Source organism: Gastrolobium bilobum, unplaced genomic scaffold (genome assembly GCF_033153095.1).
Source record: "Gastrolobium bilobum isolate Gb01-03AN ecotype WA unplaced genomic scaffold, APGP_CSIRO_Gbil_v1 utg29204, whole genome shotgun sequence".
NCBI classification, from domain to species: Eukaryota; Viridiplantae; Streptophyta; class Magnoliopsida; order Fabales; family Fabaceae; genus Gastrolobium; species Gastrolobium bilobum.
In genome coordinates, this window is record NW_026895370.1 from 107,251 (window position 1) to 129,625 (window position 22,375).

Genomic DNA, 22,375 nt, shown 5'->3' on the forward strand with positions numbered 1-22,375 from the left:
GACCCGTGTAATTTTTAACTGATCCGTCGTCACATTTTTTACCCGAAAACTCACAAGACTCTAAATTTAAGTACTTAACATTAATTTTGTCTAATTATCATGTTCATAACTTAAAAATTTGATTAGTAGATCACAGATCCACTAACAGTTGTTTAATTGCATTGTAGTCTTTATCGGTGTTCTTAATTGTACCTAGATTTCATAATCTTCTTAACTTTAACATTTTTTGTCTAATTATAATTTGTTAGACATATAGTGGTCTTTATTTCTATTTTCTCATCTTTTTCCCGTTCCGAGATTCTACCGGCTGCTGCTACAGTAGTATAAAATATCCGACAGAAGTGACTTTTCAAAAATACCCCATTATGGGTATCAATCTTCATCAAATCATATTCTAACCTCATTCTTGATGTTCATATCAATAGATTAGTTCTCTAACTATAATTCGCTAACTTGGAGCTATTCTACTGACTGTTACTGTATAACACCTCACATTTCTAAATTATATATATTAATATATTAAATATGGATTACAGGGAAGGATTAGTGAAAATATTGAAAATCAGGTCAAAATACAAAGGAAGGGTAAAACGGTAATTAGTCAAAAACACAACCCTAGGAAGGTAAAATTGAGTAGGAGGTCTCAAATGGGAAAAATAACCCTGAAAATGGATTCAGAACTAAAAATTGAGTGGATAGGCAAGTTTCAGAAAATTCTGTGAATAATGTTTTTACCGGGTAAAAATATCGCGATACGATTGCTCCGTAAAACGCACCGATTGAGTTTTGAGCTCTAGGTATTGAATACAAGTTATAAATGGTATATAGGACTAGGAAATACGATTTCTGATGAAAATTGATGGAAATTAGTAAGTTTGAGGAAGCGTGTCTACGGCGCGCGTAACAGCTTAAAACTGCAATTTCTCCGAACGACCGGAAAACTCCGGATTCATCTGATCAAGGGCAATTAAAGGACAATGGTTAATGTTAAAAATTAGAGTTTCTAATTAGTTTAGGAAATTATGAACGTTTAGCGGAATAGGAGGGAAATTGGAATTAGTTTGAAATCGCGTGAGGTGGCGGTGGGCCCACCTCACTTAAGTAGACCTTGCCACTTGGACTTCACCACGAACTAGCTCCTTCTCTCTCCTCCCTTCACCAAAAAACTGAACCACCTCCATGGAAGTGGAAGGAAAGCTTCCAAAACTTCTCTTCCTCATAACTCATTCAATACAACCCCAAATCAAGAAATATTTGGGAGCAAAGTTGTTGGAAATCATCATCCAAACACATCCCACCGATTAGTTTTTCTTGAAATCCTCTCATTTGAGAGATAATGGGAAAAACCAACCACGAATTTTGGGAGAGATTTTGTGATTTTGGAGTTGTTTGCTCAAGCCATTGCTTGGGGATCACTTGGAGGAGTCTCGTGACTTGATTGTGGGTAAGTTTCCACACTTTTCATTGGTTAATTTGATGGATTGATTTCATGAACCCTAGAGCATGTTTGTGTGATTGATGTAGTTAGAGAGCTCAAATAAAAAATGTGTATTAGATAAAAATGGCTTAGAATGATGTTTTAAAGTGATAGAAACCATAAAAATTATTGAGGAAATGTATGCATAACTTAGGAAAATTTGGATGAAATGTCATGACTTTGTGTTGGAGATTGTTGTTAGGGTTGTGTAATTGGATTGTTGTATGAGTTAATAATAGGATTGTATGAGGTGTGGAGTAGTTGAATTGGATTGAAAATCCCTTGGTGTATGTCTATGGTGAATTCGGCCTTAATGGGAAAAATGATGAATATGATGTTGTAAAATTATTTGGATGATAAGTTGTGTGTTAAATGGTAATTAGAAGGGTTGTGTGATGGTTGGAAGGTTGGACAATCAATGGAAAAATATTGGATAGTGTGGAATTGTATTATTGATCCTAGAGCAAATTAATTGGCAAAATGATGTTTGAATGATGTAGGATGCAAATTGGCACCTAAAATGACCTTGGGATGCTTAAGAAAAATGGAAAGAAAATAAAGAAAAATATTTGGTATTTTTGCACTGTTTTGGCCGAAGCTCACTAGGTGGAGGGGAGGAATTTGACGTTTTTGGATTTTGATAGGTTTACCGTATATTAATGATTCATATATGATCAATATAGGTTGCCGTACGTGGAATTGAACCCCGAACCGTGAGCTCGGTGGGTTGCCCTTGGTCATGGACCAAGTGGAATTGTGGTGAGTATTTGAAACCATGCTTGAAGAGTTAATAACTTGCATGTGTTTGTATGAATGGTAATTGATTGGGAATGTCCTCTGTGTAGGCATTTATGTTGTGTACCTAGCTTGGAAAAGATATTACAGTGGAGCTGCAGGAGAGGATTATACAGGTAATCTCTTGGTACTGGGGTTTGATCCCCTTATGTGTTCCACCATGCTCGTTGAGGGTAATGGTAGGAAATGTATGTAAAGAATATAGGATAACATGTTCATGCATATTGTATGTGTGTTGGTACATAGGATGTACCGTGTCTCTGGCCAGTAGACGTTTTTCCTTCAGGCGTTACAGACTTCCACTGGATAGGTCTCCGAGAGGGAGTTTTAGTTGACCTGGGGTCATGGTGTGTGATCCGGATAGGAGAACACTAGGAAGTCTCGGGTGGATATGGATGGTGGGTGCCTTGGTTTGATGTTCTGGGAACACGCCTTGGTTGAAACCCGTAGGCTTATATGCCGAGCCAATAGGCTGTACGTTGCGTGGTTTTGGCATTGACCATTCCAGCTTCGTCGTATTTTGTATCCCTATGCTCCCCTATTTCACTAAATCCCATGCTTTATCCCGTTTTCAGATGTTATGTTATGTTATTTATATGCATCGAAGTGAGCCATTGGGCGGAGTATTCTCCAGAACCTCTGGGTTACTAAGATATATTTGTATATCTCACCCCGCTTTGGGGACTTTATTTCAGGAGGTAGCAGTGGAGTTGGAGCGGCGGGCAAGAAGCCCGTAGGATGATTGGACGTAGGATTAGCTATTTTGCATTTGTTGCCATTGGGCCTAGGCTAGACTTGCTCATGAACAATGCATGTGATTAGGATTATGAGTATCATTTTGTTCATGATGTATGTATCTAAGTTTAGTCTTGATTTATCATGTCTATTTTGGAATGTTTATTATGTATTAATTGAAGGTTATGGTTTGTAATTGTAATATGTCATTAGGAAGGTTTGTAATTTGTACATGAATATTGATGTAATATGGAAGCATGTAATATGATGAAAAGGCAATAGGCCTATTCTAGGATTGATTTGTTTTATGATGTAAAGAATGCATGCAAATGGATTATGGGGATTGAAATATGTTAAGTTTGAAAATATAAGTAAAGTGATAGAAATTATGTAATTTGATATAAACTGTAAAGGGTTGTAAGAGCCCCAAGGCATTGTTGGTCCTTGTGTGTGCCACCCAATGATTATTAGGTACAATTTGAGGTCATAGAACATGTGTGCAAATTTGGGGATTGTTGGAAAAACAAAGGAAACTCTGGCAAATTTTCTAGAAATTGGCATATATTAGGCGAACTTTGGGAGAACATATCTCCCTCCACAGAGGTTAGATAGAGACGTTCCATATGCCGTTTTGAAGCTTGAGATGTTCTCTATCTTGTAGTAAAATTTGGGATTTTTCTGGGTTGTTCGTCGGCCTGTAGGAAGCAGAGAACACTGACTGCCCATTTGGTTACTGCACATGTGGCAGTTTTGGACCGAGTTTGGGAAAATTATTCATCTTTTTTTCTTAGTCAAATTAGGTGTATGATATATCAAATTGAATCTTGAGGTATCTAGTTTGTTCTATAAAAATTTGAGAGCAATTGGTTGAGTTTATTTTCCACAATAATTGATTGAGTGAAGGATGTTTGGTGCTGTTTGGGATTGGCTGACAGATTTGCTTGTCCAACTTCAAACGGCGATATCCGGAGCAAACGAGAACTTTATGACTCGTGTGATAGCTTCCCAGAAAGGTAATTAAGTCTAGAATAACATACTAAAATATGGGAGACTTGTAGAATGCGGTTTATCCGCAGAAAATTAAAGATCAAACCATGTTCGGATAGGTAGAAAACGTAAAAGTGAGATTTTAGCTAAGTGGGTTTATGGGAACCCCTTAGTGACTTGAGGGATGTAAAATATGTTATAAAAATAGTTTAAATAATTATTCCGCAAAGAATTTACAGTTACGGTCACAACTCTATTTATTACGTTTTTTATTATTTTAAATGCTCGCGTAATAAACGGAAAAAGTTTACTCGCATTTTTATAAATAAATTGCTGTGATTGTAACTGCGCTTAATATCATAATTAATGTTAACAATACCGGTGTACAACGGGCTGTTACATACTGCGTCAGCAGTCAAAATTAACATATGAAAATTCACATGTGTAGAATACCTTCAATATGGGTATCAATCTTCTTAGAATTTCTTCCTCATTCTATTTATGACCATAAGGTCCTCATTATAATCCTCTAATTTAAAATTCGTATAATTAGGGTTATTATGGCAAGCGTGGTAGAAATGGTGGGTAGGTGTACCTTTTGTTGACGACATATTGTAGGAGCATTGGGGTGTGAAGGTTCTAGAATCATTATCAGGTTGGCATTCCATGATCATTCCAGAAGGAGTTAAATCACAAAAACGGCGGGATCTTACGATCCGACCGATTTCACGAGCTTAAACGACGATCTTGATGAATCAAAGAAGAAAACGATCTTGCATGCATTTCAGATCGCAGGAATGGGAAAAATCATAGGAGCGGTCGATTTTAGTTGACGCGCGATTTTTTGTTGTTGGTAACATGCGATTTTAATAACATTGCTTGTATGGGATCAATTATGGTTAAATTGTATATGCATCTTCCTATGCATGATAGGTCTCACACCTACCTTACTTAAAATTCGGCCCAATCATCGACTCGATTGAGATACTGAGTTATTGGATCAGTGGTTCAATCAAATTTCAAAATAACATATATTAAATATTAAATTATGAACATTATATCCAATAAATAAAAGTGATCCAATTGTAAGCTTTCCATTCCTCAAACAAGGGGACTCAAGTTTGAATCTCAGTGTTTGCAAAATGTATATATTTTACATAATTTAACATAAAATCGGTTCAATATTGAATGAACCAAGGGTCATAACCGGTTCACCAGGTTTTAAAACACTCCTTATAGGAGACTCATTATATTACTTTGATAATACATTTCAAAATTACATTATTTAAATATTTTTTTAAAAATAAAAATAAATACATTACTTGACCAATCACCGGGGTAGGATACAAAATGAAATTGACATTATTAACCATTATGTTTAACCTTCCTTTAAGTCTACACATTCCAAAAGTATTGTATTTGACAAGTTATAATATAATCACATTAAGAGAATAGTTCAAAAACTCTCTTGTGATTTTTCTATAATCATTTACTATCCCATACTTTTTCTTCTATCACTTATTTTTCTTATGTTTTTTTTATCTAAGTCCATTGTAAATGCGCTTAAATATTGGATTAATATGTTCACTTTTCCCTCATGACCAATAAAAAAACAAAGGGAAAGTAAGTGATTTGTTTAAAAGAAAAAACATAATGGGGTAAGTAATAAAAAATTAAACTGGAAGGGGATGTTTTAAACTTTTTCTTTGCAACAAATAAAAAAATATATATTATAAATAATTTGAAGCTGAATAAGATAACAAGTTATATCGTTGCAAATAAAAGGTGTTCTGTTTAATATAATTCACATGTGTCTTTTATGTTTGTCATTTATAAGTGTATTTTATATTTGTTGATTATTGTATTTGAATAAAAAAATATTTGGTAAACAAGAAGGCCTCAGGCCCAACAAAAATAGGAAAAAAACTACCTCAAAATAGAAACAAGAATGTTCCTAGATCTAAAAACAGAGCTAAAATCAGAAAAGAAAAGCCATCTAATTCTCTGGGGGGGGATGGAAAGTCATATACTCCTCTTAATCTGGGTGCTCCAAAGGAAAATTTGCCAACCAGTCCGCAAATATGTTGCCTTCGCTGTAAGTATGAACTAATCGTACCATCCACCTCCTAGAAAGCCATTCTCGTATTCGAGTCACAAGATGCAACTCACAGGATGCATCACCAACCCTGGTGAGCAAAGTGATAACAGCTATCAAATCACTTTCAAGAATTACCTTTCTCCGGCTTCCTTCCCAAGCTAGTTGCAAACCTTTTAGAATTTCCTATAATTTCGCTGTTATTACATTACAAAAACCCACTCGGTAAGAGAAAACATCTATCCATTGACCTTCTGAACCACGAACGATCCCTCCACACGCTGCTCTACCCGGGTTACCTTTCGAAGTATCATCAGTGTTGAGTTTAACCCACCCATTCTTAGGAGGGATCCAGCAAATCAAAACTTCAAAATGAAGACTTTGCACAACAGAACTATCCCTCATATAGATAACATTAAAAATTTTCGAAGCTTTGATTTAATTCTCTCAATATTATATTTATTTCCTCCCACACTAGAACCATGCACTATATCATTTCTCCAATTCCAAGACAACCAAGCTATTAACGCAAACACTATTTCCCAGGGAATGTTGAAAGGACCTTGCACTTTCCGATTTAAATTGTTCACTAACCAATCAGGCAAACCAATTTTAAAAAACAAATTAGAAATGGTAGAAGGGACAAGCTTAAGCGAAACCTCATTGATGAACTTGCAATCTCTTAACACATGTAATAAATCCTCCTCTTCATTTTCACAAACTGGACATAAAGACTCACCCAGTCGAAAACTACTAGTTCTTTTTTGGGTAGGAAGACGACCATGGCCAACTTTCCAAAGAAATTTAATCCTATGGGGACCCCTCCACCTCCAAATTAACTTCCAGAGATTTGTTGGATTACTTTGCTCACTTTCAACATCAGCAAAGGCTTCATAAATTCCTTTAATAGACAACCTTGGATGACCAGGGAGATACCAAACTAGACAATCAACTCCATCATTGATGAAAGGGGGCAGATAGCTTTTGATTCAGTTGATAACTTCATAAGACAACCAATTAGCAGGACCATCCAAATTCTAGTTACCTGATTCATCCACATATTGATCCACTTTTTTACTCACCTCTTCCCAAGAAACTAGATGTGTTGTCAGATCTAAAAGTCTACCTGTTTTACAAACCCAATTATCTTTCCAAAACAGAACATTAGATCCATCTCTGATTTCCCACACCAAATTTTTTTCTAGTTTTTTCCATTCTGAGCATATATAATTCTAGCATCTTGAGTCCCCTGATTTGGTTTTAAATATATCAGTCTCCTCTCTATTGTTAGCATATTTAGCTCTCAACACTTGCACCCAAAGAGTTTGGGGTTGAGAATAAAAGTATAATTCATATAACATATTTTTTTAAACCCAGACCTCCATTCACTTTAGCCTTTGTGATGGTATCCCAATTAATTAGATGCATATACCTTTGGCTCTCTGTATCCCCCCAAATAAACCTCATTTGGATTCTCTCAATCTCCATACAAACATTATTAGGCAACCTTCCATATTGCATTTGGAAATAAGGTGTGGCAGCCAGCACAGACTGAGATAATGTGATCTTGCCAGCTTGGGATAAGCATTTAGATTGCCATCCAGTAAGCTTATCTTTCATTCTGTCCACTATAGCTACATAAGACTCTTTAGTGACTTTATCATGTTGCATCCAAGCCCTAAGATAACGCCCCACATTCCTAACTCTTTTAAAACCACAAACCTAGTGATATTAGAAGCAACCTCCTATGGAGTATTTTTTGAAAAAATATAGTTGTCTTTATATCACTTACTTTTTGGCCAAATATCTCCCCAAACAGCTCTAAACATTTTAAAACATTTTGTATTTGATCCATGCCGGCCTCTGCGAAGAGCATTAAATCATCTGCAAATATAAGATGAGAAATCTTTGGACCCTCCTTACCAACTCTAATAGGCTTCCACAAATTTCTATTAACCATCGTGTTTATTATGTGAGACAATTTTTTCATTGCCATAACAAACAAATAAGGGGATAATGGGTCCCCTTGACGAATTCCTCGAGAGGGATGAAACTCCTCGGTAACACTGCCATTCCACAGAATGTTGATCTTGGAAGAAGATATTGCTTTCGCTATAATATCAATCAGATTGGGAGGCATTTTCATTTCTTGCATAATCAGTTTCAAAAAGTTCCAATTAAGCCTGTCGTATGCTTTTTCTAGATCCACTTTGACTGCCATATAATACTTCTTACCCTTCATGCGATGCATTGTATAGATAAATTCCGGCACCACAATTATGTTATCCTGAATATGTCTATGTGGGACAAAACTAGCTTGAACCGGATCTTCACATAATAGGCTTCAACCTCATAACAATTATCTTGCTAATCAATTTATAAATTACTGGGCAAATAGATATGGACCAAAATTGAGAAATGTGTGAAGGACTATTATTCTTTGGAATAAGCACTAGCAACGTTGAATTAAAAGTTGAAATCAGATTAGGGTAACTCTAGACATCTTCAATCATATACAAATTTGGTCTTGTACAAACGTCTAGTTTTTTTTAAAGAATATTGCAGGGGAACCATCAATACCAGGGGATTTCAGAGGACCCATATTAAACATGGCATGTCGAGTTTCTTGCTTAGAAGGGATTCTAGCAAGATCAAGCCTTTCAGCCTCGGACAATTATGGCCATAAATTTTCAGAGTTCAGCCAACGCCTGTAAGGAATGTCTTCGTTAAATAGGTTATGGTAAAAGCTACAGGCTAACTTCATTAGTTCCTTGGGGTATGAGATCCAACGGTTAGAATTAGCTCTCAACCTGGAAATTATATTACCATTTCTTTGGATAATTGTACAAAGATGGTAAAATTTCGTATTTCGATCCCCATTTCTAATCCATTGTTGCCTACATTTCTGAAACCACAACTTTTCTTCTTCATCTAAAATTTTTCCCAGCTCTTTCTGACATTTTTCCTCTAGTTTATGCCACCAGTTCGAATCAGCCATAGACTTTTGAAGTTGTATATGCTCCAACTTTTTCAACAGACTATTTTTCTTCTTATAATATTCCCAAATACCTTTATGTTCCACTCTGTAGCAGTTGGGATAAATCATTCCAACATGTATGGGACATCAAACTCTTTTAACCAGGCTGATTCCATTAAACAGTTAAATCCAGGATGCTCCTGCCAAGCAGACACAAATCTGAAGGGCCTTTTAGAATCATTAGATTTAGTCTCGAAGAACTTTAATATGACAGGATTGTGGTCAGAGTGAATTCTAGGAAGATTGGTGACCTTAGCCCCATCATACTTCATACGCCAATCCAAATTAGCAACAATCCTATCCAGTCTTTTAAAAATTCTATCTAAGTGCCCCCATTTAGGCCCTTGCCATGTAAAAGGAGAACTTGTATAACCCAAATCTGCCACATTGCAATCCTCCAAAATAGTACTAAACAACTCGCATTTCTTAGGATCGGGAGGGATACCCCATTTCTTCTCATATATTCTTGTTATTTTATTAAAATCCCCTCATATGATCTAAGGTTCAGAACAAGAGCTACTGATATTATGCAGATCACTCCACAGCTGATGATGCTCAACCTCACGATGACTAGCATAAACAACAGTACACAAACAAGTATCCTATCCCTGGAGTTTGATTTTCATATGAATAAACTGGCTAGACTGAGTCAGAATCTCTATTTGAATAAATCTAGACGACCATAACACCCAAATCCCACCTAAAAAACCCTGAGCTTCTTCTATCAATGACCATCAAAACCAATAAATTTCATGAGTTTCAGACAATTCAATTTTTGAGTTTTAGGTTAAAACAAAATAGTCAAACAAATATTATATTTCCTAACCATTAACTTGAGAACATGCTACTCCCATCACATTCCAAAAAAGACAAGACATTAGATCACAGAATAAGAGGTTACAGGTTTCAGGTATACCTGTTTCTCCCTATCATATGTTCCAGTAGACAGGCTTGACGGGTAGATAGTTGCACCTTCTCCTTTAATCCAACTCTGTTAGACTTCCTATTTTTATTTACTAACATCCAAAGGCCATATCTGTAATAAATAATAATAATAATATAAGGTGGCGCCTAAAGCGCCACCATGTGAATGTAATTGGCGTAAAACGCGCCATGAAAAATGTGAGTGGTGCCAATAACGCCTTGTATTTGAAAAAATGAAAATGAAAAAGAAAGTTGGCACTTAAAGTGGGGCTTAAAGCTGGATGTTAAAAATGTGAGTGGTGTTATTGGTGCCAGTAGCGCCAGTCGCCATGCTTTGGAAGAAAGGAAAATGCCAATTTGTGTTATAAAGTGGGGCTTAAAGCTGCATATTAAAAAACAATAATAATTATAATAATATAAATAATTAAATAAATATTAGAATAATAAAATAAATAAATAAATAATAAACAAATAATATAGGTAAATATAACAACAACCACGAGGTGGTACCCTGTAAAACATATAAGATTTTTTAGCTGACTAATCATTAGTAGTTAGATTTTTATTTGAAAAAGTAACGATTACATAATTTGAGTGTTCAACACGTAACGTACCTATATAAATACATAGTGGCGGATCCAGGAATTTGAAGAAGGATGGGCACTCAAGTTCAAGTACATATATTTTAATAGTAAAAGTATATTACAATAAAAATATTTACAATGTCAATCTTCTAGGCCTTATTTTTTGGAATTCCATCATAATTGCCTCATTAACAATGCTATCAAATACATCTTTTTCAATATATGGCACTAAACAATCATTCAACCATTCATCCCTCATCCGATTACGAAGTGCAGTCTTGATGTATTTCATAGCTGAAAATGCTCTTTCCACAGATGCAGTTGCTACAGTCAGAGTTAATCCTAACTTTACAAGTAAATAAACCAAAGGATACATAATATGTTTTTTCTTTTCAACCATCTTCTTGGCAAGATCAGCTATTCCTTGCAAATTCAAAAAATCAGGATCACTTTGCATATCAAAAATATACGTGTCGAGCTGATATTCAAGCATGACAAAATCATTCAAATCAAAATCCGAAGGATAACAACCAGCAAATTCACGCAACTTATTTTTGTGAAATGTCGAGAAAGAGTTGCACGGATTTAAACATGCCATGCATTCCAGCAAATTTGAACTAACTTCACTAAAACGATCATTCAACTCTTGAAGTTGAGTATCTATCACTGCATAAAATATGTCAACCTTAAGTGATGCAGATGAGTAGCTGGTCCTCTACATTTTGTTCTCCCTTGTAATGCAAGTACACTTTCCATATCAGGGATATCTATATCATGTTTATACAAAAATTAGAAGTCTTCTTAAATAGATGATCCCACCCATTATCCCTCATCTTCTGTAATAACACCTTTGAAACTTTTACAAGAGTCATAGCATTTAAAATATCTTGATCTTTTCTTTGAAGTGCTTGTGACAACTCATTAGTTATTGCCAAGACCTTGATCATCAGGTTCAAAAGTAATACAAATTCAAAAGTTTGCATACGTATCATAAGGCCAGAGGCTTCAGACCTTTTTGCATGCATAAGTGTTGTATCATCTTTTATAATTTCTAGCACATCAAGCACATGATCAAACAATGTACACAGACTTACCAATGATCGGTAATGTGAGCTCCAACGTGTGTCCCCTGGTCGTGACAAACTCATTTCTTGATTCAAGCCTCTCCCTGATTGAACATCATCGCTTGCAATACTTTTTACTATCTCATCAAATTGTTTTTCTCTCAAAATATCTGCTCTTTTGCAAGAAGCACCAACTGCATTACACAACAATGGTATAAAATTAAAGAAATCAGTCAAAGCGTAAACCTTTTTAGCACAAGCTACTAGAGCTAATTGAAGTTGATGTGCAAAACAGTGAACATAGTAAGCAGAATTATTTTCAACTAAAATCAAGCTTTTCAGACCACTGAATTGACCACTCATATTGCTTGCACCATCATAACCTTGACCACGAATCTTTGTCAAGCTTAAGCCATTTTTGGCAAAAATTATCTCAATAGTTTCTTTAAGTGAACTAGTTGTAGTATCTGAAACATGAACAAGACCAAGAAAACGCTCAATAATGTCACCGTTGCAACTCACATATCTTAAAACAATGGCCATCTGTTCTTTAATTGATATATCACGAGCTTCATCAACTAATATAGAGAATAAATTATCCCCAATATCTGAAATAATAGCTCTGGTAACTAAACTAGAAGCAATATTAGTAATATCTTTCTGAATTGAGGGAGCTATCATTTTGAGATTCTCTGGGACATTATTCAAAGATACATTATTTACCTCCTCATTGCATTCACAAACGAATTTTACAAGATCCACAAAATTTCCCTGATTCATTAAAGCATCTGTCTCATTATGTCCCCGGAAAGCCAAACCTTGTCGTATGAGATATCGAATACATCGAATAGAACCATTCAGACGAATAAGATAATCCCGTTTGGCTTTGTCAAAAATGCCAGACACAACAATGTCAATATGTTGATTTTGATTCATCAAATCTTTGGCAGCACTGAAGCACTACTTATGAATGCTTCTAACTTTCCCAATATGTTTAAAAAGCCGTTGTTTGTCTTTCCAATTGCTAAATCCTTCTCTTGCAAATGAATCATGACCACCCCTTCCATCACCATGCTCACATTTAAATAGATAACAATGCAAGCAAAATACAACATCTTTTGATTCACTATACTCCAACCAAGTGCCAAACTCATTGTACCATTGAGGATTAAATCTACGCATTTTACCCCCAATTAAGGATTGAGGAAAGTTGTCAAGTTTTGGTTGACAAGGACCATTCGTTATATAAATTCTTCGAATCATTTCCCTTTCTTGAGCACTCTTCGCAATTCTCATAATAGGAAGTCTTTTACCCGGATCAGGAACATACAAATCCGGTGGACCTTCTACTGTTGGTTTGTTCTGACTTGAGGGAGTAGCACACTCATTTTGTTTATCTTGAAATAAATCAATAGATGCAGATTCGGATGGAGCACGTTTAGTACTGCCACTACTTGACTTTGTAAAAGAAGAACCTACATACTTTTCCATCCTAAAAAATGACAAATGACAAAAATAAATCAATAAAAAAAGAGAAACTGACACTCAATATGCATAATCTAGTAAAGTATTATAGTAAATTTAGCTTTATTTTTTTACACCAAAATATTATTTGTCCAAGCAATCATGTTCTGACTATAATATCATTTGTGCAAGCAATCATGTGGAGCACTTCAAATAAAAATTTAATTAAAGAATGAAATAGGAACAGGACAAAATCGTTAGTTATTCTATAGTTCTTAAAGCAAACAATTAAAAATTATTAAACAAGCTAAAAGCAAACAATTAACAATTAACAATTATTAAACAAGCTAAAAGCAAACAGACAAGCTACAAGTGAGTCACACAGGGAAAACAAGGAAATCAAGTAATTCAATTTAGCAAATATGGATGGAACCAGACCAGAGACGGACGCAAAAAGAAAGGTGACTGGTGAGCTAAAAAAACTTACACAGAATGTAAAAAGAAAGTGAAAATAAATAAACCTGTATGTACCAAAAAAATAAAAAAATAAAAAATAAACCTGGGTCTGGGGGTGGTTATGGGTGAAGTGAAGATCTCCCATGTGCTACCTTCATCCTTTATGCGCAGCTACCTTTGAAAGAATCACAAAAAAAGTCAAATAGAATAAGATCTAACCCATATATAAATAAAGAGAACATACAGAGCAGAGGCGTACAAAAATGGTATACAGCTCTCTGATCTCTTCTCAGTCTCTAATGGCAATGACTGCTTCTGATTTAGTCAAATGGAGGTGGCTAGGTCTGGTCACGGACTCACGCGGGTGGAGGAGAAAAAAGAAAAAAGAAATAGGAGGAAATTTGAATTTTAATTGAAGGGTATTTTGGTATTTTCACAATGAAATTTAAAGGTGGGCACTTGCCCCCTTCTCCTTAACTTGGGTCCGCCTCTGTAAATACATACACTCTGATATGAAGGAAGAAATGAGAGCAGCAAGAGAGAGAGAGAGGGAAAAAGAAATAGAGAACAAGAGAAAAGAAATAGAAAGAAAAACAGAGGCAGAGAATAAAGGAAACAAAGAGAAGAATTTGAAAGAAAAGAGAAAAGATAGTAAGAAGGAAACATAAAAAGGACGCCAAGAGAAAAGAAAGGAAATGAGAAAGAAGAAAGAAAAAGAAAAAAGAAATGGGAGAAATAAAAGACAAAGGTAATATTAGGAGAAAGCAACTCATTCTCTCCTTTTATTTTTAAAGTTGATTTTCTTGGTTTTGTTTTTATCTATGTTATGTTTAAAGATAGTATTTTGAAGTTATTTCTTTAAAAAATGTGAAGATGTCGTTACTTTGTCAAATTATTTTATTACGAATTATTTCTACTCTTTTGATTTATTTTCTATCTTTGACTTTGTGAATTTGATGAATTTATTTAAATTCATTATAAGAATGATTTTGAATCAAGACTATAGAACTAAAGAATTCCTTTGGTGCCAAATGAGTAGTACAAAATATGTAATTTTTTACTAAATTATTTTGATGTGACTGACCCACAAGAGGATCAGAATGGTTATAGGATAAAAGACGCCTTATTATGACTTGAGCTCTTCCATACAGAACTTTTCACATACAGAACCCACAGAATTTGAGCGCTTACAAAATTGAGCATTAGTCATTCAATTAAAGACTACACGTTCCTTTATATATTTGTATGTAGAACCCATAAAGGTTTGAGTATATACACAAAGGTTTGGGTATGTTTGAATGAAGAACCCACAAATGTTTGGGCTTATATCTATTATTCATGATGATATTATTTTCTTATTATAAACATGTTTTGAGAGAATGATATTATCCACTAAAGTGGTTGGATTGGTTATAGTTCAAAAACCCTAATATTATTGATATTTTTCTCATGTGTGTTTATGTTTATGCTAACATTTCCTGAAATTAAGTATGCCAGTATGTGTAGCGTTAGAGTAGGATAAAGCTATATGGTTAAAGACTTTAAAGACAGTTCAGAGTTCAGTGGAATGACTAATAGAGTGGAAACATTTTTTTTTGGATGATGATTTAATATAGACTATTTCAGATGTACCAGGGAACTTGATTTCAGTCTAATGTATAATTAAATTTAAGAATATTTTATTTAAGATATAATTTAAGGAGTAATTTAATTTTATTATTACGCTGCACTTAATACTATGCAATGCTAACACACCGGTACGTAACAGAGTGTTACACGTTAGATGTGGACTTGAATGGAAAAAATAATAAGAGAGATAAATGATAAAAATGATGTAGGGAGATAAATAATTATGGAGCAAACCACATAAAAAATTTGAACTTTTCCCTTACTTTAAAAAATAATTAGGTGTTAGAATAAATTTTCATACTAAAAGAAATTATGTGACATATAATAAATGAAGAAAAATTAAAAAAAAATCACTCTCTTCAAAATACCATATTATGCCTTATATATTATAGGAAAAATATTTTTCATTTTACTGCAATTTATTTTTCTAAAACTCACTTTAAAATAAGTCGGTCCCATTGCAAAGAAAAGAAAGAGAAAAGATTAATGGACCTACCCACTTTTTATGTGAGTGTGGTAGAAAAATATTTCTACAACAAAAATAAAAATATTAAACCCATATATTATATTAGAACAATTAAACATATTTAGCAATTTTAAGATAAAAATATCCCTATCTCCCTGGATAGTATTCTTTGTTGGTTGTTTGACTATTCAGGAGTGCTGAATGATATTTGTACCCGTTTGGTACTCCCAAAGTTATTTTTCGATGGAGATATTTAGTTCCGCAGTGCAAAACTATTTTTATATTTTCTTAAATTTTTTAATATGTTCTGCGGATTCTTTTTGGGGAACTCACTAATATTATTTTAAGGGTTAAAGGTGTTGAGTGGTTAAGATTGCACCACATTATACAATCCGTGAGTTTCACAAGGGATTTTTGCGAAACTTGGAGAGAAAAATCAATGTTATTAAACTCGGCTCGATCATTGATTCGGCCAAGGTACTGTACTGGGTCACTGGTTGAATTGCATGACCCGATAAGTATATACAATATATAATTTATATTAAAAAAATTATTAGTATACTCAAATACCTATAAAAAATTAATATTAGTTCCAAACGTTCTAATAAGAAAATAAATAAATCACACACCATTATACTATAAACATAATTTTGATGTTTCAATTGGTCCCTATATTTATTAATTTTTCCAATTTTCAACTTTATAAATATTTGGAGAAATACTTATACAAAAAAAAGTAATTTGTCCAATTTAATATTAAAACTACTCAATTCAATAATATAATAATAAGTGACCCAAATTCCAACCAATATCATGCCATTGCTCAGCTAAAATAAACAAAACAAATTGTATATTTTATTAATTTTTTTCTCGAATTTACACAAAAGTCGATATAGACTATTTTTTTTATCCACAAAAGTATCAATCGAGAAAGGAAAAAAAAGTTGACTTTTCTTCTTTTTCTCTTGGAAGTTGCCTTCCTTTCTACTACTGTTACAAGCTACGATTACCACTTCTCCCTCGTCAATTACAAATGTTAGTTCTCAAAGACACCATAGTTTTCTGAGTGACGCCGTCACTTAAATCAAGTGCGAGCTAAAACTAGCGTCGGGTCCTGTGATCTGGGGCTGCGAGTGACAGTGCTCTCTAAGTATCAAGCTTTATCTTTGATTCTCTCTCTAACAAGTATCAATATTTACCTTCTATTTTCTTTCTCTAACAAGCACGTGTTCAGTTCAGATTCAATATTATTATGTAGAGGTTCATTGATGCAAAGTTTCGTTCAAGTAGAAACAAAGGGATGGTGAGCTAGAGTCAGGAGAGTTAGGAAGATGCACACTAAATATCTGTCCCTGAACGGAGTCATGTCTGGTGAGGTAGGCAGCAGGGTTCTCGTGAAAGGACTATCGACGGAGGAGGAAGATTGCCTAGCTGGTAGTGCGAGTTCATCGAAGAGTAATGAGAACTTGTTAACTGGTAGTGGGAGTTCGTTGAAGGCACCTGAGGACCTGATTGACGGGACTTTGGTTTATGTGTTGTCGTGTAATGGTGCAAATGAGGGCCTTGGTGGAGTTGAAGCTACCATTCCAGTATCAGTTCTGAGTGGGAGGGTAGAGGTCCCTAGAGGAAGAAAGCTAGTATCCTACAGGGACAAGGTCACATGCCTCAATGGTGATGGAAATGATTCTGAAAGTGACGATAATGACTGGGTTACCAGACAAAATAAAGACGAAGATGGAGACACCATGAAAGATGGAGTACATCCAGGAAGGGTTGACGATCCTCTTTGTCCAACATATGTCTTTTCTAGGAAGCAACATATGGAAGACTGCAAGAAATGGAGGAAAGCTTTAATCATTAAATTGATGGGAAAGAAGATTGCCACTCGCTTCTTGATGACTAGACTCCAAAAACTCTGGAACTTAATGGGAGGCTTCAAACTGGTGGAGATGGACAATGGATACTCGTTAATCACCTTTAACGAAGAGAAAAACTACCACCACATTCTCCATGAAGGTCCTTGGGTGGTTGCTGATCATTATGTCATTGTGCAAAGGTGGAGGCCTTTTTTGATCCTTACGATGACAAGATTAAAAGACTGGCAATCTGGTTGAGGATACCGGGACTTCCCACAGAGTTCTACACCATGCAACACCTTTGGAGCATAGGGAATATCTTTGGGAAAACTCTGAAGGTTGATAAGGCTTCATTCAGAAAGGAAGCAGACGGTGAGGGTGACACGGATAAAGAAAGGTTCGCTCGTATATGTGTGGAGGTGGATTTATGTAAAAGCTTTGTGTCCAGATTTAAAATCTGGGACTACATGCTTAACGAAGAGGTCATTATTAATGTTGGCTATGAAGGGCTGCATTTAATTTGCTTATCGTGTGGGAGGTATGGCCATCGTAAGGAGGTATGTAGCGGAGGATTGGATTACAAAATGGAAAACCAAGGAGTTGCTGCAAGTGCAGCTTCAACGGAGGCCTCTGTAGGTAACCAGGAACCTGACGCTGTTGCAGTTCAAGAGGTAATCTTGGACGACAAGGAGAGAATAGAAGAGAATGTTTTTGGAGCTTGGATGGTTGTGAAGAGGAATTCCAAGGGTAGGAGAGCTAGACCAACCACGAAACGCTTGGGAGACAGAGGAAAGGCATCAGCACTGCAGCAGGCTCCTGCGACTGTAACTCCAACAGTCAAGTCGAAGCGTTCTGGGGGTCGTCCCGAGGAAAAAGTTGACCATCTGCACCCACCCACGAAGCTAGGAGGTAGGGTAGGTGTGCATAATGACAATAGAAAGGGATCAGACCTGAGGGTGAATCCCTTAGCTGAAAATGGTAACATGCGATAATTAAGAATACGTTGGAGACCTCTCTTCATGGGAAAGGAAGTTCAGCTCTGTCAAAGGGGAAAGCCAGCACTGAGGAGCAGAGATACAACGCTGGCAAGCTAGACAGCAAACGAAAAGGTGGGGATCTTAGGCAGGTGGATTTTAAACTAATAGCCTCAGGAGACAAGGGTACGTCAGTGGGACCTTCAAACAACATAGGACCAGTTATCACAGAGGATTTCACGAAAAAGGTAAACCGCAATCTGATGGGAAAGCCACCTGACGCTGCTGAACTCTTACGCAGATCCCCTCAGAATAACCCTGCTTTGGCAACAGAAGTTGATGACGGGCTTGCGATTGGGGCATGCATGCTCCATAGCATACTTTGAGGCCCTTTTCCTCCTTGGTCCTTTTCTCTTTTTGATTGTGCCCATGAGTACGTGCATTTGGAATTGTCGTGGGGCCAACAAAAAGGGTTTTGTCCTATTTATTAAGGACATGGTTAAAAAATATGATATTAAGGTGCTGGTGTTGGTAGAAGTTAGAATTAATGGGACCTTTGTTGCTCGTAGAGTTAAGCAGTTTGGTTTTAAAGATTATCATATTAATGAGGCAGTAGGATTCTCAGGGGGTATATGGATCATGTGGGACAAAACTTCGGTGGATATCTCTATTTTAGAGGTTAACCGACAGTTCACGCATGTATCTTTGAAGTGGGCTCTTTCTAACTCAGTTGAAAATGCAACCTTTGTGTACGGAAGCCCTAGACGAAATGAAAGAAGAGCTCTTTGGGATAGCCTCACTTCTCTCACAGCCTTGGTGAATGGGGCTTGATCCATCATGGGAGATTTCAATGCCATTTTAAATGTCAACGAAAAGACAAGAGGGGGCCTTGCTTGCCTTGGCAGTTTAAAGGAGTTCAGGGATTGCTGCAATAATTGCAGCTTAAATGATATTGGTTTTAAAGGGCCTCAATCCACTTGGAGAAGGAATAATCTTCAAGAGAGGTTAGATCGTATCCTCGCAAATGAGAGTTGGATCAATGCCTTCCCTAACAAATTTGTGTTCCATCTTCCTTTCTTTTCTTCGGATCATAGGCCATTTCTTTTGTAAGGAGGGAAAGAAAGTGGTCAATGATTACATCAACAGGCTTTTCCGCTTCAAGGCTTCTTGGCTGTCTTGTCACGGCTTCGACGAATTGGTGCGAGGCTGCTGGAGTGAAAATGCCCATTGGAAGGTGGCCAGTGAGAATTTCAAGCACAAAGCTAAGGCTTGGCATGAAACTTGTTACAAAGCCCACATCCGCAGGAAGTTCCGTCTCCATGCTCGAATCCTTGGCCTTGATGAGGATCTTCAACACAACCCTAGCCTTGCCGCAAAAGCCCTTCAACGTCAGTTACGGGATGAACTTCACTCTATTTATCTGCAAGAAGAGCTCTTATGGTTCCAGCGATCTAGATGTGAATGACTTATTAATGGGGATAGAAATACAAGGTTATACCATATTGCCACTCTCTCAAGACAATGTCGCAACAGAATCCTGGCGTTAAAAGATGAGAATGAAAATTGGATTAGTGAACCTCAGGCCCTTAAAGGAATGATGGTTGACTTCTTTCATAAAGTTTACATGGACGAAGGGATTCCCATCATTCCCTTCCCGGTATCTGGTTGCTTTCCTCAAGTCACGAGCCTTTCCTTTCATTGGTTACACGTGAGTCCTTCCAATTTGGAAATCAGAGAAGTTCTCTTTGCGATGCATCCCTTCAAGGCTCCTGGACCAGATGGCCTCCAAGCGATTTTTTCCAGTCTCAATGGGATATCATTGCAGATTCCGTGTGCGGGCTCATCAGGAGCGTTTTTGAAGACCCTGCTCAAGTGAGATCCATCAACAGATCCCTTATCTTCGTGATACCTAAAGTTGAAAATCCAGTCTCTATCAAGAATTTGCGTACAATCAGTCTGTGTAATGTGGTGTTTAAAACGATCACCAAAATTGTTGCCAATCGTCTAAGGCCTCACTTGAGCTCCCTCATTCTGCCTAATCAATGTAGCTTCATTAGAGGAAGGCATAGTACATACAATATAATTATTGCCCAGGAGATCATGCACTCCATGAGAATAAAAAAAGGTAGAAAGGGTTGGATGGCAATCAAAGTTGACCTTGAAAAAGCTTATGATAGGATAGATTGGGGTTATCTTCGTCTTACTCTTGTCGAAGCTGGACTCTCTGCTGAAGTGGTTCTTTTGATAATGGAGTGTGTTTCCATTACCTCCATGAACATTATTTGGGACGGTTCGACTAGAAGGGGCTTCAATCCGTCGAGGGGTATTAGACAAGGAGACCCCTTATCTCTTTATCTTTTTGTTTTGTGCATCAAAAGATTAGCTCATTTGATCCTTCATGCCCTTAACACTAACGAGTGGGAACCAGTTATTGTAAGGAAAAGAGCACCGCCTATTAGCCACCTCTTCTTCGCTGATGATCTCCTCCTCTTTTCTGAGGTTTCCGTAGACCAAGCAATTCTCATTGAGAAGATCCTCAATTGTTTCTGCAAGGCTTCAGGTCAAAAGGTCAGCACCGATAAGTCTAAGATATTTTTTTTCGAAAAATGTCCATCACTCCAAAGCTTCTGAGATTGCTCAAGTGTTGGGCTTCTCCCTAACCTCATATTTGGGGAAGTATTTAGGTATCCCACTCTTGCATGACAGAGCTAGTGATACATATTTCAATCATGTTCTTCATAAGATGGATAACAAAATTTCCAATTGGAAGAAATCCTCCTTGTCGATGGCTGGTAGGTCAACCCTAGCTCAATCTGTTTTGGCCTCTATACCTACGTACATTATGCAGTCCACCTTGCTTCCTGTGAGTATTTGTGAAGGCATAGAGAGACGCACCAGAGACTTCCTGTGGGGTTCTACACATGAAACAAGGAAAATTCATGTTGTGGTGTGGGAGAATATTTGCCAGCACAAAAGAGATGGCGGACTTGGGTTTCGAAGAATGAGAGCTATGAATCAGGCTCTTTTAATGAAGGTGGGCCATGGCATGCTTACACACAAAAATAGCCTTTGGGTTCAAGTTTTGAGAAGCAAATATTCGGTTGGAGATGATCTGGTTCTTTGCTCAAGCGCACTAGACAATGTTCGAATTTGTGGAAAGGAGTGATGAGAGTATGGCCGAAAGTAATTCTGGGGTTTGCGATTCAACTGGGTGATGGTTCTAGTACTAATTTGTGGAGAGATAGTTGGCTTTCAAATGGTGAATTAATCCAACCGAAGGATGGTGTGTGTATCACGGAGGATTTTATCACTTGGAAGGTGGATCGTTTTGTCAATGCATACGGCGTTTGGAACTGGCCTCTACTCAAACAATGGGTTTCAACCAACTCTTACAAGGCTATAGCCAACGTTATGCCTCCCCACGGTCAAAATGGAGAAGACTTGGTGACTTGGGCGTTGACTTGCGACGGGCTCTTCTCTGTGAAATCCGCATATTATTCTTTTGAAGTTTCTACGTCAACTCAAGGGGTGAAGAGGAATTTGTGTCCTTGGAAATGGAAGGGGCCTGCTCGAATTCAACTCTTTCTTCGGAGAGCTTTAGGAAACTTCCTGTAAACGAATGTAGCTAGAGGCCAGAGAAATTTAACCTCCTCCATTTTGTGTCCCCGATGCAACCTTGTTCCGAAAGACTTGTTGCATGTCCTGAGAGAATGCATCTGGACCAGAGGAGTTTGGAACCTTTTAATTAGTCCTGACCTTCAGCCTGCCTTTTTTGAGCCCAATCTACAGGACTAGATTATGTTTAACCTTGACTCTTCTGCAGTCTTTGATT

At 36.6% G+C, this 22,375-nt stretch overlaps 2 protein-coding genes across 2 annotated transcripts; both read right to left on the bottom strand.

Annotated features, from left to right (window-relative positions):
- Window positions 1-9,191: 9,191 nt before the first annotated feature.
- Window positions 9,192-12,634, bottom strand: LOC133307586 (uncharacterized). Its single transcript, XM_061508114.1, has 4 exons — window positions 12,452-12,634; window positions 11,419-12,388; window positions 10,819-11,300; window positions 9,192-9,578 (listed from the first exon to the last, which is right to left on the bottom strand). The coding sequence occupies exons 1-4, from the start codon at window positions 12,632-12,634 to the stop codon at window positions 9,192-9,194; spliced, it is 2,022 nt and encodes a 673-aa protein (XP_061364098.1).
- A 24-nt stretch (window positions 12,635-12,658) lies between these two features.
- LOC133307591 (uncharacterized) lies at window positions 12,659-13,189 on the bottom strand. Its single transcript, XM_061508122.1, has one exon. The coding sequence runs from the start codon at window positions 13,187-13,189 to the stop codon at window positions 12,659-12,661; it is 531 nt and encodes a 176-aa protein (XP_061364106.1).
- Window positions 13,190-22,375: the final 9,186 nt, after the last annotated feature.